Source organism: Calypte anna, chromosome 19 (genome assembly GCF_003957555.1).
Source record: "Calypte anna isolate BGI_N300 chromosome 19, bCalAnn1_v1.p, whole genome shotgun sequence".
Taxonomy (NCBI): Eukaryota; Metazoa; Chordata; class Aves; order Apodiformes; family Trochilidae; genus Calypte; species Calypte anna.
In genome coordinates this window covers 6,460,157-6,472,872 of record NC_044264.1, presented here as the reverse complement: position 1 = coordinate 6,472,872, position 12,716 = coordinate 6,460,157, and the positions used below count along the sequence as shown (strand labels likewise).

Here is a 12,716-nt window from a genome sequence, read left to right as displayed (position 1 = left end):
TGGTCACTGCCCAGGACGGGGTGGCCTCTGTCCCCTTCATTCCCTCCCTCCTTCCAACTTACGGTCTCTCCTGGCTCCGTGGGAGAGTTTTGGGCCTTGCTCCCAGCTGGGGCACCCAGCACTGCTTCTCCTCCGGCTCCATCCGCCCCCCAGACCCCCTGGCTCGGGGTCCCCGCAGCTCCCGGCAGCAGCCACCGCCAGCCGGCCTGGGCTGCTCCGCACAACCGGTACCACGGCTCCGGTTAAACATTGACCGGTGCCGGCCCTGCGGGAGAGCGGCCGCACTGCGGGGGGCAGGGGGGGGCTGGAGGGGGAGTGAAGAGGGGGCAGGCAGTGGCATCTCGGCCTTGGGAGCTGGGGAAGGGGCGAGGGGGGACCCCGCACACCTGCTGGGCTCCACGCTGTCCCGACGGTGGAGTTGGAGGGGAAGCCCAGTAGGGGCTGCTTGGGGTCACTGATCCCCAGTGATGCTCTGGGGGACTGTCTCTCAGGCAGCGGGGTGATGGGGAGCGGGGGAATGGCCCCCGGAGCCGCCGGGAAGGGCTGGCGAGGGGGGGAACAGCACCGCCCGCTCGGGGCGGTCCCAGCCCGCCGGGGGGGCCCAGCGGGGATAAAAGCCGGGTCTCCGGCGGGGCCGGGAGAGCGGGGCAGGATGAGCGCGGCCCCGGGCACCTCCCGAGCCCCCCAGCCAGTGCTCCGGTTCCCCGACGGGACGGGCGGGACGGGCGGGACGGGCAGCGGCCGTGTGGAGGTAGGGGCGGGCTGCACCCTGGGGCCGTGTTCCTGCCCGGGGGGGCCGCGGAAACGGCGGCGAACCACCTTCAGTCGGGGGCAGCTGTGGGAGCTGGAGCGGGCCTTCGCCGCTGTGCCCTACCCGGACATCGCCACCCGGGAGCGCCTGGCCGAGCTCACCCACCTGCCCGAGGCCAAGATCCAGGTGAGCGCAGCCGGGACCCACCCCCTTCCGTATTCCCCTACCGGGGCCGGGACCCCCTCCTCCCCGGAGCTGCCCCGTCGGGCCACTCTCACTGTCTCACGGTGTCCCCAACCCTCTCCCCGGTCCAGGTCTGGTTCCAGAACCGCCGCGCCCGCAGGATCCGCAGCACCAAACCAGAGCCACCAACACCGCTGTCCCAACGGCCAGGGGAGCCGGGTCCCGCCCAACCACCCCCTAATGGAACCACCCCAGGTCCAGCCCCCACTCTGCCTCCACCGGGAGCCCCCAGCCCTGCTCGGGGCCTCCCCACCTCGCTGGGATCCACCTCCGACCTCATCTACAGTGTGGCCATCACCAACCTGGGTGAGCCGTAGCCGTGGTGGGGACCCCCCTGGCATCAGGGCCCCCCTCTTGATGACTCCCCAGGGACCCCCAGCTTAGCCGATCAATTTCCTTAGGGTGTGGAATTACTGCTGGTCCCGAAGATGTCATCCAATATCCTAAATGCCGGTGTGGCGGGGCTGGCTCTCCATCAGCCCTCTAATACCAACTAATCTTTAGGGAAAAAAAAACCCAAAAACCAACCAAACAAACAAAATACCTTAATCTGAGGCTGTATCTGTGGATGATTGTGGCGCGGCCGCCCCTAATCCGCAGGCACGCTCGCAGGTGCCGGCAGATCCCGTATCGGATATTAAAGCTGTGTTTGCAGAGGGGCTTAGCTGCCATCAGAGCATTAATCACCGTGTCTGCAGCTGGTGGGTTGCCTGCCCAGCAGGTGTCCCTGGGTCTGGGGGTTCCGGTGGTGCCACCCTCCGTGTCCCCTCCCCACCCAGCTGGCTCCACTCACTGCTCCATGGGACCCCAGAGCTCCCCCCGGGCTCAGTGTTGAGGTGCTTCCCCCTGGCTGTCCTGTGAGACTGGAGGGGAATGGGATCACCTCCAAACATGAGCTCCCATCAGATCCCACAGGAATAACACGCTCCCAGAAGTGGGCAAGGGAGCAGGCAGGAGCAGCAGGGGCAGGCAGAGAGGAGTTTGGGCAGGAGGGAGAGGGAAGATCCCCCTGCTCTCTGTGGTGTCTTTTAGATGCTGGGTGGGCGTCCCACATCGCAATGGATTTCCCGTCAGGAAGAAAGCTGGAAACACGCAGCATTGTTTATTTTCAGCATAAAAGGACAGGAACTTCACAGGAGGAGAACAAAGTGAACATCCCTCTGTGCTGGGGGATGAGAAGCCACAGCTCTTCTCGCTTCTGTTCTGTGGCTGTAGCATTTTTAATCCATGATTTGTTTCAGGAACAGGAAGGATGAGGTCTGAGGAATGCAGCAAATCTTCCCGGGAGCAGGTACAAACAGATGGCAGAAGATAAAACCTGCCCCAAATTAATGACTCCTGGGGAGGGCAAAAGCCCCCAGCACGAGGACCACAGTTCATGGGGAGGTGTGTGAGGTCACAGTTCCCCAAGGTCCCCTTCAAGTGTCCGCACCATGACGTACAGCTCAGCCAAACCAACCACCGAGGCCACGATGACGGCCGAGAGGACACGCTGGGGACACAGAGAGAGAGAAAAGTGACCCTGGGGGCACAACAAGAGAGAGAAGTGCCAGGGCCCACCTCAGGCTCCCTCACTCACCGCCGCTGTCTCAGCGAAGACGTACTGACTGCCCAGGTAGGTGCAGGTGAAGGTGGCCCCCACGGTGACGATGAAGTTGAATACGGTGATGACAACGGCTTTGACGGAGCGGGCTGGGGAGAGGGGACAACAGTCGTGTTTGGGGGGCTGGGCACAGACCCTGATCCTGCTCCACCCAAGGATTCAGATGCTTTGTGCCTCCACATGTATTTGTAACAAGGACCAAAGGGTCACTCCCTGGCTCCAGGAATGCTTGTGAGGACTAAAAGCTGGTGGTGAGATAAGTGGAGAGGGAAGGGCTGCCTGATGCCAGCAGCTGGTGATGCCACGGTGACTGACCCGCCAGTACCCACTGCCAGGGGTCAGCTGGAGGGGCACTCACCTTGCCTCCCAAAGTCAGCCAATGTCCCGTTCCTCTCCTAAAAGAAGGAATTAAAACAACTTGTGATCTGTTGTATTGTAATGTTAACTGCATAATAAAAGTGATGCCAATGCCCTGTCCTGTGCCCGAGGCTCAGAAGCTCAGAGGGGGGGCCCTGGCAGTGGGTGGGTGGGTCAGTGTCAGAGTGTGAGTGCTTTCTTGCATCCAGGATTTGTTTTTAAGGGAGATACTAAAGGGTCTTGCCTTGTCACCTGTGTCCATGCAGCTGGCTAGAACCAAATATCTGAGAGGGCCTGTTGTGACCACCATAGCTCTGCTGAAACCACCCTGGTGAAGCAGCTGAGCTTGACAGAGAGGAAAGCAGAACTTCCCATGAGAGTTAAGGCAACAGGAGGATACAGGCAGAGGACATAAACACAGAGGGACAGCAGGGTGGGATGATGAGGAATGCAGTCAGAAGGGGTGCTGGCTGGTCCCAGCTGTGCCAAAAGATCTCAGAAAAAAAACAGGTGCCAAAATATTACTGGTTTTTTCAGCTTTTACCTTGACATAACTGATTTCATTTTAAAACTATCAGTAAACTGTAACCGTTCAGGAAAAGGCAGCACATGCTCCCTGTAAAACATTTACTGTAGGTTCTCAGTCCCCCAGATCAAAACCTGAGCTCCTTGGCACAGTGAGATGTTCCCAACTCATTCTCATCTGTTTCACCATCCTGACAACCCTTTGTCCTATCCTCCTGCCTCTATCCTACCTCTGTCCCACACCCATACCTATTGTCCCCGCACAGTTTCAGGGTGCAGTTTCCTGATCCCTGCCCACGTTCAGTACCGCGCTTGCTCTATGGGGCACATTCCCTGCACTCCTGCCAGGCTGCTGCCGGCCGCGTTTCTGAGGAGTCTCCTGACAGCGGGGAGTGCCCTCACCTGGCCGGTGATGTTTCGGGTCATCCGCCGGTACTCCTCGTTAGCCAGCTTGGCCTTTATCCGCTCCAGCCGGGCCACCAGCTCTGGGTTCTGGGGGAAGGAAGTCCCGGTGAGGGCCGGGCACGGGCGTTGGGAGAGGGCGGCAGCCCCTGGCCCTCACCTACCCGCGGCGGCACCGGCACCTCGGGCAGGTGGATCTCGCAGCCTTCCAGGAACTCGTGTAGGTACAGCGGGGACTCTGCGGGTGTGGGGACAGGGCTGTTACCGCCGGCCCGGTGGGTCGGGGCCCGTGGCACCGTGGGCAGCGCGGCCTACCTGCCTCCCGCAGCGCGGCGTGCAGCCGCCGCAGCAGGCTGAAGGGCACCACGGCGCCTTCGGAAGCCAGAGCCGCCTCCAGCTCCGCCCGCAGGCCGTCGGGCAGCCCCGCCAGCTCTCCCCCCTCCACCGCCCGCCGCAGCCGCGGCCCGGCCCGCACGGCCGACGCCATCTTCCCGGCAGCCGTCGCCTGGGCGACGCGGAGAACCATAGAGTCGGGCTAGAGCGGCGCTGCTCGGCGCGGAGGCCGCCGGGAAGAGGAGGGGGCGGGGACGAGCGCGGTGCACTGTGGGCCGGTGGTGGGATGTCGGGCTGCGCGGCTCGGCGGTACGTGGCGGCGGCTCTCAGCCGGTACCGGGCCCGGGGACCGCCGCGCTGGGAACAGCCCCCGGCCCGCGGGCTGCGGCCCCTGGGTGCGGGGTGTGCCGCGGCCCTCCCGCTGCTGCTGCCGCCGCGGAGGAACCTCTCGTCACGGTGAGGCCTGAGGCGGGGGAGCGAGGCCCGGAGGTGCTGAGGGAAGGTTGGGGTGAGGGGGGGCTGCGAGGGGGTGTGTGTGTGGGGGGGCTCTGAGGGGTGTCTGGGGTGGAAGGGGGGGTGGGGGGCCCTGAAGGGGGGGTGGGTGTGGGAGTTGGGAGCCTCTTGGGTCGTTATGGAGGGACTGGGAAGGAGCTGGGGAGCTGTCAGGCTGCCTGGGGGGTACGGGAGGGGGGACTGGAGGTAGCTGGGCAGGGGGTGAGGGGGTGTCCAGGGCAGTTGGGAAAGGGGAGACTGGCAGGGGAGATGGGGTAACTGGGCAGCCTGGTGTGTGCTGGGGCTCCCAAGGGGTACCCGAGAGAGATAGGAGGTGGGGGCTGTGCTTGGCCAGCACCTGGGGCTCGAGTGCTCTGTGCCCCCAGGCCTGGGGTCTGGTTCAGCCCCTGCACACCCACTGAAACACCTCTCTGCTCCTAGAAACCGTCCCGAGGGCAAAGTGCTGGAGACAGTGGGGGTGTTTGAGGCACCAAAGCAGCACGGCAAATATGAGACGGGTCAGGTAAGCAGTGCTGGGGAGCAGCACTGAGTCTGCTGGCTCTTCCTGCAGAGATTGGGCAGCCCAGGGATTTACCCCACGAGGAGGCTGCTGCTGCCTTGTGGTAGGAGTCCAGAAGTTTCACAGTTCAGTGCTCTGGGTCTCTGCTGTGTCTGCAGTTTGTCAGTCATCTGACAGTAGCAGGTTGATAAGAATCTGCAGCACAACACCACTGCTCTTACACTGACATTTACTCTGCTGGTTTTGTTTAAGCTTCTTTTTTCCTTTAGGAGCAAAATAGATCCATTTCTGCTGGTCTCCTTTCTGCATTTCTCTCTTTATGACTTGTTTATACATTCACTTTTATGGGACACAGATGAAATGAACTTCTTCTTTCCCTCTGAGCTGTTCTTGTTCCCTCTTTTCTTTCTTTGCTGTGTTTGCACCAGGGATTCCTCCCTGGATTTACCAGGGGGATTCTCCATGTATCCTCACCCCACGCATTTGTACCCTTTGGGACTGTTTCTCATTTCACTTCAGGAGAGGGCTTTTTGCTTCATGTTTCTGATGTGTCCCAGGTGATTAAAGCTTGCTGTGTGTTCAGATGCATTTGTTTCTTTCAGCTGTTTCTTCACAGTGTGTTTGGCTATCGAGGCATAGTCCTGTTTCCCTGGCAAGCCAGGCTTTATGATCGAGATGTGGCTTCTCCTGTGACAGAAAAGTAAGAACTGATTCTGCTGTCTTATGGTTACATTTATATTTTGTATCCAGTTTCCTGGCTGGGTAAAGAAATCTGTTTCAGGAGGTTAATGGTATGGGGTCTGTTCTGTGTGAATGTATACTAGAAGAGAGGTGCTTAAAGAATGGATGTTATGTGAGGATTAATTTTGTGTTAGAGACAGGGAAAAAGGATGAAGGAAGTATGAGATAGTGCTCCTGGCATTTTTTGCCATAAAACAAACCCACAGAGAGAATTGGGTATGACAAGGGGAGTTTAGGACAACAGGAAAAATTCTATAGCTATGTCAATGATACAAGACTGGGGAAAGTGTGGAGGAAGAAGGAAACAAGAGCTGATCACCCAAGATGTAGGGAAGGCTGAGATACTTAGTGGGACACTGGTACAGGTTGCCCAATGAAGCTGTGGCTGCCCCATCCTTGAAAGTGTCCAAGTCCAGGCTGGATGGGGCCTTGGGCAGCCTGGGCTGGTGGGAGGTGTCCCTGCCCATGCAGGGGGTTTGGAACTGGATGATCTTTAAGGTCCCTTCCAACCCAACCCATTCCATGATTCTATGATTGTTTTTTGAGTGAGGTTTAGGCTCCTGTGTAAAAATGTCAGGCTGCCTCCTCTGGGAGGTTGCCAGTGAGTTGGATTTGTCATCTGCCTCCCCATCATCAGCCAAAGCCCCTTCATCCTTTGGTGCACTCAGTCATTGGTCACTTCTCTCCCCTCTTCATCCATTTCCCCCTTGGCCTGTGTTGGAGATCTGCCAGGTGTGATTGGCATCTGTCATTGTGCACCTGACTTGGGGTTAATTTGGATGGAATTGAGTGATTAGAGGTTGTGAAAGGTATTTTTATAAAAAACCCCAAATCGTTAATGAAGGTGCTTGCTCCTAGTAAGAACATTTTGCTGCCACCTTTGAGCTCAGTGCTCTGCTTTTCTCTGTAGGAGTGAGAATGCTGCAGGCCATGGTTCCAAAGAGGTCAAGGGCAAGACACATACTTACTATCAGGTGTTAATAGATGCCCGGGATTGTCCACATATAGTAAGTAACCAATGATTTTAGTACTGAAACAAATATATCTTCTTCTGTGTGAATGCTTTAGATGGGCAGGCACTGAAACAAACTGGCTTTAATGCTTAACTTGTTTAGAATTTGAGGACAATTTTGTTGTTCAAGTCATATTTTTTCTGAGACAGATGATCTGAATTGCCATATAGCTGTTTTCTGGATCCTGTTTTCCCTGTCCAACCTCCCTTCCTCACCCCATGAGCGTTCCTACTGAGTTGCACACAGGTCCTTGTGAGTGTGGCCACTGAAAATTCTCTTCACTTGTTTGAGTGGAGAGTTAGTCCAGAGGAGTTAAAAGGAGAGATGTCCTGAGGTGATTTGGTTAAATAAAATAAATGTTGCACTCGTTAGAAACTACAGCAGTGAACTGAAAGGTGGCTGGGAAGTGGCCCACAGCAATTCCCAGGGTAGACACAAACCCATAAACCTTCCCTTTCCTCAGTCACAGAGATCACAGACGGAAGCGGTGACATTCCTGGCAAATCATGATGACAGCAGAGCCCTCTATGCCATACCAGGTGAGTCAAATACACATTTCACCTGTGTGGAGATGGAGATTGGAATGAGAGACAGAGGAGTCACCAACAGTCCATTTCTTCCAGTGGAGCAGCAGTTCCTGCAGGACATCCCTGTAGGGGTGGATAAATGCCTGCTCCAAGCTGGAGACACAGATCCCATTGGTGTACCCTGTACTTTGGGGCTATTCTGCTTTGTTATCAGGACAGCTAAATAGATCTCTTCTTGTCCTGTGTGCTTCCTGCCCAAAGTCCTCTTGTGGCAGTGCAGTCACTTCCCAAGCAGTGTGTGTTAATCAGAGGAATTATTCTATGGAGAAACCTCACAGGGTAGAGTTGCCCAGGGTTGCTACTGCCACATTTCCTCCATTCTTTCTTGCAGTCATTCTTTCTTGTAGTCATGGTTTTGGCTGCTGCTGCCAAAATATTTAACTCCTCATTAGTGTGATCCATTTCTCCTCCAGGAGACTTCTGAGCTGCTTTTTGTGGGGGAAGTTCAGTGGCTTTTGGTATTTTGTTTCAGGTTTAGACTACGTAAGCCATGAAGATATCCTCCCCTACAGCTCCACTGATCAAGTGCCCATCCAGCATGAGCTCTTTGAGAGGTTTCTCTTGTACGACCAAACAAAAGGTAATTTGTAGCTTCAGAGAGAACTCTTCAGAGCCAGATCCTTGAAGTACTCTTTGATGAGAATCCAAAATCCATCATCTTGGATACAGTGTCAAATCTTTGGTCTGGTTTGGGTTTTGTTACAGTAAAGCTTTCTTTAACTACTGTAACTTTGTGGAAGGAGTTGCTTTGAGGGGAAAGCACTCTGGTTATGGAATGAATCTCCTCATAAACTCATCTTTTTCTCCTTACAGTTCCACCTTTTGTAGCAAGGGACACACTATGTGCATGGCAGGAGAAGAACCACCCCTGGCTGGAGCTCTCTGACGTGCACCGAGAAACCACGGAAAACATCCGTGTCACAGTCATCCCTTTCTACATGGGCATGAGGGTAGGGCTGTGTTGTGTGTAGCTGGGTTAGTTCTGTGACCTGTTTAACTTGTGTTTCTTTTCTAAAATCAGTTTTCTGATTGAGGGTATCTTCTGCTTACTGCAGAAATTACTTCCTTAGACACAGTTGCTATTTCATTGTTGTGGTGTCTGTCAGGGGTATGAACATAAAGCTGTTTTGCCATACATTTTTGGAGAACAGCTCCTGCTTTTCTGCAGAACAGTGTTAGCGAGATATTGTGAAGGATTTTTAGGAAGGCTGGTGAAGTGGTCCTTTGCTGCCTCAGTCACTGATGGGCATGTGTGTAACAGGTGGGACCAAGGGTCCATTATCCTGCCCAGTGGTGTGGTGCTTTGGGTGTTCTGATGTGAGCTAGAGGGCTTGGCTAAAGCTTTATGGATTCAGTTGATAACCATGTGCTCTTTATGGTTTGAGAACTTCTTATGGACCAAACAAAATAATGAGGCTCCAATAGACTTCTGAGTGGGAGGGCTGGGAATTGCTGCAGCAGTTGAATTTCCAAGCCTGGAGGAGCTCAGCTGTTGGGGAACCTGTGCTGTGGCAGGTGGGATGTTTTGGTGTGGAATTGCAGCTTCTGTGGAGCACAACTGATGTGTGTCCTAACCTTGTCAGAAAAACAGGTGCCTGAAGGCAAGGCAACGTGTGTTTATAGATCTGTAGAAAGTTTCTAATTAACATGGAGATCACGAGCTCCTTGCAAATCTCCCACCTCATGTTTACATGCCTAGAGTAGAGCCAGTGCCAGGCAGTAGCTGATGGAGGGCAGCTGTCTTTGTGCTCATGGGAGCTGTCTGCATCGAGCTGGCATGGAGCAAGAGCCCCTGTGCTTGTGCTGTTCTGACAGCTGAAGAGGTTTTGGCTCTGAGCATCGAAGGGCACCTGCTAAAGTCTTTTGTTTCTCTTGACAGGAAGCCCAGAATTCCCATGTCTACTGGGTAAGTGCCTTTTGTTTCATGAAGCAGCTAAAGGGAAGGAGTTTATTTGCTGCAGCATCATTGCTGTCTGATAAGCTCCGAGGGAGAGCAGCCCTTGCCTGGCGGCTCTTTCCCAGTATTGGCTGTGGGTTATCAACTGATATTGGGTTATCAACTCTTTGCAGCTGATTCCAGTCCTTGATAACAATCTTTTCTTCTGTCCAGTGGCGCTACTGTATTCGCCTGGAGAACCTTGACAGTGAAGTGGTGCAGCTCCGAGAGAGGCACTGGAGGATATTCAGCTTGTCTGGCACCTTGGAAACAGTCCGGGGCCGTGGCGTTGTAGGAAGGGTAGGTGTGGTGTAGCTCTTCTTGGGAAGTGCAGCCCTTGGCTGGAGTCTTCTTGCTTGGGTTGGTTTGTCAGTAAATTGCTTAGTGAGCAACAGAAATAGATGGGCTAGAAAACTGGGAATGAGGAAAAAAAATCATCTCTTGAGTTTGTCACCTGTTGTTAGTGTGTATGAACCAAAACTTCACACATTAGAGAATGATCCTGGGAATGGGAAAACTTGGAATAATGTGTGGTTCTGGCACTACTCATTGGGCAAGTTGTTTGCTGTGTAACTGGTAGCTGTGCTCAGGTGTGGATCTCTGTTTTTCTTCTCACTGTATACATTTCCTATTAATGCCTGTCTGTGAGGAAATGTGAAGATCAGTTGCTCAGTGGTCTCTTCTTGTCTCCTCAGGAGCCAGTTTTATCCAAAGAACAGCCGGCATTTCAGTACAGCAGTCACGTCTCCCTGCAGGCTTCCAGTGGTCACATGTGGTAAGAAGCAGTTGTTACTGGTTTAGCTGTAGGACCCCACAGCACTGGGATGCAGTTTGCAGCCTGGAGTTAGGGCTGAGGACAGGTGGAAGTGGACTGGACCAGACGTATTTGATTGTTAAAAATTTTATGAGCTTCTCTATAGCAGTATCACAGTCATAAGATGTTCTGATACTCTGCACCAAGAGGTTCCAGGCTAATTTATTTTCCCTCCCTGGTCTGTGCTAGACTGGATTTGAAAAGGCACAAAGTAGTTCTTGGTCATTTTCTGCTAAACTCAGTTTCTGTCCCTTTCAGTCCTCAGTGCAGGAGGTGAAGCTTCATGATGACACTTCCCTAGGCATCAGGGTTTTGTGCACTGGCATCCTCTCTAATAACGAGGACTGGGTTTTGACTCTGCCCCTGAGTGAAGCTGTGCAGTTCTGTGTTCACATGGAATTGTCATGTGGTTCTATTCCCAGTTTAGGCCTTCAGGTAACTGGTGTTCTTGTTCCCTCTTCTGTAACTCAAGTAGAAAAGTACTCAGTTGAGGTTTTTTTTCCAGTGCTCTAGAGCTAAAGCAGTTTCTCTCTGTTTGCATTCCAGCTGGGTTATCATATTGAGTATCATCTCTGTGTGGGCAAGAACTGCACAGCCTCCTCTAGCCTTCTGTACAACAGGTCTTTCTGGATTGTGTTCTTTAAGTAAATCTATTTTGGAGCTAAGCTGCCTTGAAACAGCCTTTAAGTTGGGAAAAGCAAGAGAGCAGCTCTTTGCCTATAGGATAGACCCTTGTTTTCCATTTTGAATTGCCTGAGTACATGCCCTGGCGAGTAGAACCAGCTTGGCTAGGAATTTTTTCCCTCTGCATGCATCCTGAAGAATAGGTTCTATAGCTCAGAAGCTGCTTGGCTTGACTTGGGGTGTTCAGTTGTGTCTTCCCTGGGATGAGAACCTCTTAGTTTATCTCTGCCATCTTCTTGCCCATGTAGTCATCTCGAGTTCGGGGCAGTAAAGAAATTCTGTTTGTACAAGGACATGCAGATTCAGTTCTGAAATGCAAAGCAGAAGCTGTTCCAAAGTACACCTGTCATGGAATTTCATGTCATCAGAGACTTCTTATCCAGTGGAGCTTCTGCTGCGAAATATGAATCTGCACTTAGGTTTAATGAGTTTGTAAAGACAGCTCAGATGGTTTTGTCTGCTGTGGGGTGGGAGTTAGGTAAACACTGTTGCAGATGCCTGGAACATGCCTACCTCCTGGAGGCTCCAAGCATCATCCTTATTCAGGAAATGTATATTTAGATGTGATGAAAAACGACCAGGAGTCTTCCAACACATGAGTCATCTCGGCAGGCAGATATCCTTGCTGCTGAACCAGCCTTGCTAATGAGTTGCTCTGCACGGTACAGCAGGAGCTCAAGTCTTGCCTTCTAGGTGATGACTCCTAGCTGTGTTTGTCCCCAGCCTCAGCGTCATCTCTGCCATTATTTTGCAGGGGTACTTTTCGATTTGAGAGACCTGATGGCTCCCACTTTGATGTCCGAATCCCACCCTTTTCTCTGGAAAGCAACAAAGATGAGAAGACCCCCCCCTCCGGCCTTCACTGGTAGAGCAGACCGAGTGCTGAGACCCACAGAGACCTTTGTGTGTTGTAGACCTTTGCCTCCCCATTATGCTGCAGCCAAGAACATGGAGCTTTTAAACATTTTAAACCATTTTTTGTTTTAACTGTTGTCTAACGGGGAGGCTTTTTTGAACTTCAGTACTGGCTCTCTCAGGCTGCTTGTAAACATTAGCTGTGTTACAGTTAACTTTTCCCTCCCTGGCACCTGCTGGGGTTGGAGATGGGGGCTGTAGATCTGTGCCGTGGCAGCAGACTGGCCCCCTCAGCAGGCCTGGACCCTTTCCAATGTGTTGTGAATTCTCTGCAATGTGAGGTTTCTCTAATAAACTGGCCCTTCCAGTTGCAACCAGTCTTCCTTTATAAACAGAGGCCTAGGCTTTGCACCCAGCCTGCTCCAGCTTGTTGCTTCCCCCCTCATTCATGTGCAGAGTAGAGTCAGCCCAGACCTCTTGCAGCTTCAGAAGGCAGCAGTGAGGATTTTTTAGGGATCAGGAATATGAGCTCAGCCTTCCTGCAGCTCAGCTGCTTTCTGGGATGTAGCTGGCGCGTGGCGGAGCAGCCTGTGAGCCACACTCCCTGTGGTTCAGCTTGCCTGGGCAGAGCAAGGGAGCAATGCAGAGCCTGTTTTGTCAGAGAAGAGAGCACAGGGTGGGGAAGGCAGGTTGGCAGGTGGTGCTGAGCAGGCTGCCATGCTGCTGTGTGTGTGCAGAGCACTGGGCTGTGTGTTGTGATTGTACAGGAGAGCTGAAGGGGGGTCCTTCCCCTTCCAAGGTGTGCTGTGCTGCAGGGATGCATGTCCCAGCTGCTGGAGGGTACTTCCCCACTCTGCCTG

At 53.6% G+C, this 12,716-nt stretch overlaps 3 protein-coding genes across 3 annotated transcripts; 2 read left to right on the top strand and 1 right to left on the bottom strand.

The window, feature by feature from the left end:
• The first annotated feature begins 517 nt into the window (after nucleotides 1-517).
• Nucleotides 518-2,329, top strand: SEBOX (SEBOX homeobox). Its single transcript, XM_030462682.1, has 3 exons — nucleotides 518-937; nucleotides 1,066-1,300; nucleotides 2,236-2,329. Exons 1-3 carry the CDS (start codon nucleotides 518-520, stop codon nucleotides 2,307-2,309), a joined length of 729 nt encoding a protein of 242 aa, XP_030318542.1. The 3' UTR covers nucleotides 2,310-2,329.
• On the bottom strand, nucleotides 2,078-4,368 carry TMEM199 (transmembrane protein 199). Its single transcript, XM_030462298.1, has 6 exons — nucleotides 4,197-4,368; nucleotides 4,046-4,119; nucleotides 3,882-3,971; nucleotides 2,956-2,992; nucleotides 2,574-2,686; nucleotides 2,078-2,486 (listed from the first exon to the last, which is right to left on the bottom strand). The coding sequence occupies exons 1-6, from the start codon at nucleotides 4,366-4,368 to the stop codon at nucleotides 2,391-2,393; spliced, it is 582 nt and encodes a 193-aa protein (XP_030318158.1). The 3' UTR covers nucleotides 2,078-2,390.
• A 102-nt stretch (nucleotides 4,369-4,470) lies between these two features.
• POLDIP2 (DNA polymerase delta interacting protein 2) lies at nucleotides 4,471-12,230 on the top strand. The gene is made up of 11 exons (XM_030462297.1): nucleotides 4,471-4,670; nucleotides 5,148-5,229; nucleotides 5,829-5,926; nucleotides 6,878-6,974; nucleotides 7,444-7,519; nucleotides 8,040-8,147; nucleotides 8,381-8,517; nucleotides 9,447-9,473; nucleotides 9,678-9,803; nucleotides 10,199-10,278; nucleotides 11,756-12,230. Exons 1-11 carry the CDS (start codon nucleotides 4,501-4,503, stop codon nucleotides 11,868-11,870), a joined length of 1,116 nt encoding a protein of 371 aa, XP_030318157.1. The 5' UTR covers nucleotides 4,471-4,500; the 3' UTR covers nucleotides 11,871-12,230.
• The last annotated feature ends 486 nt before the right edge of the window (nucleotides 12,231-12,716 follow it).

Excerpts from the sequence above, each read along its gene's own strand:
- TMEM199 (XM_030462298.1), bottom strand. The coding sequence starts at position 4,368 with ATGGCGTCGGCCGTGCGGGCCGGGCCGCGGCTGCGGCGGGCGGTGGAG. Across the intron at positions 3,972-4,045 it reads AGGTGCCGGTGCCGCCGCGG|AACCCAGAGCTGGTGGCCCG; the intron begins GTAGGTGAGGGC and ends TCCTTCCCCCAG. Across the intron at positions 2,687-2,955 it reads GGCTGACTTTGGGAGGCAAG|CCCGCTCCGTCAAAGCCGTT; the intron begins GTGAGTGCCCCT and ends CCCTCTCCCCAG.
- POLDIP2 (XM_030462297.1), top strand. The coding sequence starts at position 4,501 with ATGTCGGGCTGCGCGGCTCGGCGGTACGTGGCGGCGGCTCTCAGCCGG. Across the intron at positions 5,230-5,828 it reads GCAAATATGAGACGGGTCAG|CTGTTTCTTCACAGTGTGTT; the intron begins GTAAGCAGTGCT and ends TGTTTCTTTCAG. Across the intron at positions 5,927-6,877 it reads GCTTCTCCTGTGACAGAAAA|GAGTGAGAATGCTGCAGGCC; the intron begins GTAAGAACTGAT and ends TTTTCTCTGTAG.
- SEBOX (XM_030462682.1), top strand. The coding sequence starts at position 518 with ATGGCCCCCGGAGCCGCCGGGAAGGGCTGGCGAGGGGGGGAACAGCAC. Across the intron at positions 938-1,065 it reads TGCCCGAGGCCAAGATCCAG|GTCTGGTTCCAGAACCGCCG; the intron begins GTGAGCGCAGCC and ends TCCCCGGTCCAG. Across the intron at positions 1,301-2,235 it reads TGTGGCCATCACCAACCTGG|GAACAGGAAGGATGAGGTCT; the intron begins GTGAGCCGTAGC and ends GATTTGTTTCAG.